This window comes from Portunus trituberculatus, chromosome 6 (genome assembly GCF_017591435.1).
Source record: "Portunus trituberculatus isolate SZX2019 chromosome 6, ASM1759143v1, whole genome shotgun sequence".
Lineage (NCBI taxonomy): Eukaryota > Metazoa > Arthropoda > Malacostraca > Decapoda > Portunidae > Portunus > Portunus trituberculatus.
In genome coordinates, this window is record NC_059260.1 from 1,236,389 (window position 1) to 1,239,102 (window position 2,714).

The following is a 2,714-nucleotide window of genomic DNA, read 5'->3' on the forward strand; positions in this document are numbered from 1 at the left end:
TATCCACCAAAACCATTTTAATCCACATAAAACATCAATTTCTCCACCAAATCCTCTTTTATCCACCTAAAACACAGAAAATCCACACAAATCCACCTTTATCCACCTGTAAACGACGTCGGTCCATCTAAAACAAGCAAAATCCACTTAAAACACCAATTTATCCACCAAATCCACTCTTATCCACCTAAAAACACCGAAAAATCCACTTACAAAACACGGAGAAATGAGTCAGTGGTTCACGAGTCTCGAATGAACTGCTTCACTGACTCACTGTGAACCGTACCCGTCAATTCACTTTTTTTTTTTTTTTTTTTTTTTTTTTGCGTGTAAAAAAATAATTGTAAGGTTATTTATTCATTATTAATTTGTCTTGTTTATTTTATACATTTTTTTTTAATTCCTTAATATGTAAAACCTTGAAGCCAGCACACACACACACACACACGATCCGGTCAAACGAAACACGAGTGAAACAGGATTCGTGAAACAGGATTCGTGAAACAGTGAACGCTTTTGCATGTTTTTTATTTTTTTTTATTTTTGAAGCATTTCCAACTGTGGCCATGTTTTTATTTAATTATTCAGGAACGTAAGATACCCAGAGAGAGAGAGAGAGAGAGAGAGAGAGAGAGAGAGAGTAATAAAAATGTGTCTTATTCCTGTCCTGTTCAATTTAAAATCACACGTCTTAAACCTATAAACACACACACACACACACACACACACACACACACACACACACACACACACACACACACACACACACACACACACACAACAATAATTATACACGAGTTTACCCTAAAAAACACATCGAAGAAAACGCGATTAAAAAATAAACAACTTCTCAGGAACTACCCAATTACGTTTTCTGTTGGCCCTCCTTCAGGAGAGAGAGAGAGAGGGAGCGACAGGAGAGGAAGGAGTGAGTGGGTGAGGGTGCAGGGTGAGGCAGGGGAAGGGTTAATGAGGCTGGACCCTGCCGTGCCGCCCTTCAGGTGAGTGTCGCACCTGGGGAGGCTCGGGGGTGGGAGGGGAGAGGGTGGTCACCGTGAGTCGTGGTGGTGGTGGTGGTGGTGGGTGGGATGGGAGGGGAGGGGATGGGTTTGTTAGCTGCCAGAGGAGGAGGGGGCGAATCCCGGCTGGTGGAGGTGCGGGAAGGAGTGGGTGAGGAGGAAGTGCGGGAGGAGCGAGGCGGGGGGCAGCAGGGGGCTGTGCTGCACCATGGGACGGGAGGCGAACCGCAGGCGCTCCATCTCCGCCTCCTTCAGTCTCTTTTCCTTGGCGCGTCTGTTCTGGAACCAGATCTTGACCTGCGTCTCGGTGAGGCTGAGCGAGGCGGAGAACTCGGCCCGCTCGGCGATGCTGAGGTACTGCTTCTCCCGGAACTTCTTCTCCAGCGACAGCAGCTGCTGCGTGGTGAAGGGCGTGCGCGGCTTGCGGTTCGGCTTGTGCTTCCTCAGCTGCACCTTCACGGGGCCGTGGAACCGCGGCGGCTCGGGCGTCTCTGTGGGGAGAGTGACGGCTTAGTACTGGGGCGGCGCCAGGCACATCACAACAACTACTACTACTATGTTTGCTTTTACTAGTACTACTACTTTTGCTGCTACTACTGCTACTACTACTACTACTACGGCAGTGCAGACAACAAACACAAACAACAACACGTGGCCGCGAGGGGAGGATGGGAGGATGTGGGTGGGCTTGGGCGTGGGGCTCGGGACACGTACTGGTGAAGGCCCTTAGAGCCAGGTGGTGGTGCAGCAGGTGCAGGGGCGGCCACAGGCCAGGCTGCAAGCTGGGGGGCACGAAGGGGTGCGGAGCGCTCTGGTGGAGGGGCATGTCCCGCGGGGCAGGGAACACGCAGGGGCGCAGCAGTGTGTCCTCACCGCGGCGGCTGCCCTCGTCCTCGTCCTCACCCAGGCGAGGGTCGCCCTCCACCACTTCCTCCTCGGAGTCCACGTGCACCTCCCGCTCCTCCTCGTACTCCTCGCGGGGCGTCTCCTCTTCCTCGTCCTCCTCGTCTCGGTCACTCTCGGCCACGGGCGGCGTGGGCGAAGCGTGGATGTGCTCAGGGGCGCGGGGCGGCCTGGCGTCTGGCGCCAGGATGGCGTCCACAGAGAATGAGGAGAAGCTCTTCCTGACGACGGCGCTGAAGGCAGAGTTGTGGCTGTGTCGCACTGCGTCCTGGCCCTCGGCGCCGGCCATGCTGCCTCACAGTGCTGGCGGCGGCGGCGGGGCGCGTCGGGGCATGGCACACACTGGCTCACGGGGCGCGGGGCGGCATGTCGGCGGGCTGTGGCGGGGCCGGGGCGGGAGTCCCGGCGGGCTGCAGCTGGCGGGCCACGCCTCGCGCCGCGGCCTGGCAGCGCTCACTGGTAACCTCTGCTCCTGCTGCCGCGCCCCGCCCACCTGGTCTTTGCGTTCCGCCCTCCGCGCCGCCTCGGCCAACCCGGGGCGGGCGTGGGGCGGGTGGGCGGGGCACATAATAGCCCGGCAGCCAATGTGGAGGCACGGGCGAGATCACTTGGCACGGACCATTAGCTTTATGGGAAGATATAGTGTGGCGGTGCTTGTGTGGGGGACACCAGGAGCAGAAAGCCCCTTATTTCATCTCAATTCCCCTTTATGCGCCGGGCTCATCCCGCCCCGCGCCGCCCGACAGGTTACCCGCCGCTGACACTAATGAAATGGAAATGACGGTCAACAGA

The 2,714-nt window shown here is 56.4% G+C and overlaps 1 protein-coding gene and 1 long non-coding RNA gene across 2 annotated transcripts in view; one reads left to right on the forward strand and one right to left on the reverse strand.

The window, feature by feature from the left end:
* LOC123517809 overlaps positions 1–780 on the forward strand; it is a 10,350-nt gene extending 9,570 nt beyond the window's left edge. The window contains exon 2 of the long non-coding RNA XR_006678595.1: positions 606–780. This is a non-coding gene — a long non-coding RNA (uncharacterized LOC123517809). The remainder of the gene's footprint in view (positions 1–605) is intronic.
* On the reverse strand, positions 364–2,354 carry LOC123517804 (homeobox protein MSX-2-like). The gene is made up of 2 exons (XM_045278290.1): positions 1,734–2,354; positions 364–1,510 (listed from the first exon to the last, which is right to left on the reverse strand). Exons 1-2 carry the CDS (start codon positions 2,209–2,211, stop codon positions 1,113–1,115), a joined length of 876 nt encoding a protein of 291 aa, XP_045134225.1. The 5' UTR covers positions 2,212–2,354; the 3' UTR covers positions 364–1,112.
* Positions 2,355–2,714: the final 360 nt, after the last annotated feature.

What these genes read in the sequence shown, in the direction of transcription:
- LOC123517804 (XM_045278290.1), bottom strand. Translation starts at nt 2,211, where the DNA reads ATGGCCGGCGCCGAGGGCCAGGACGCAGTGCGACACAGCCACAACTCT. An exon ending in GGCTCTAAGGGCCTTCACCA is followed by an intron (nt 1,511 to 1,733) that starts GTACGTGTCCCG and finishes CTCTCCCCACAG; the next exon opens with AGACGCCCGAGCCGCCGCGG.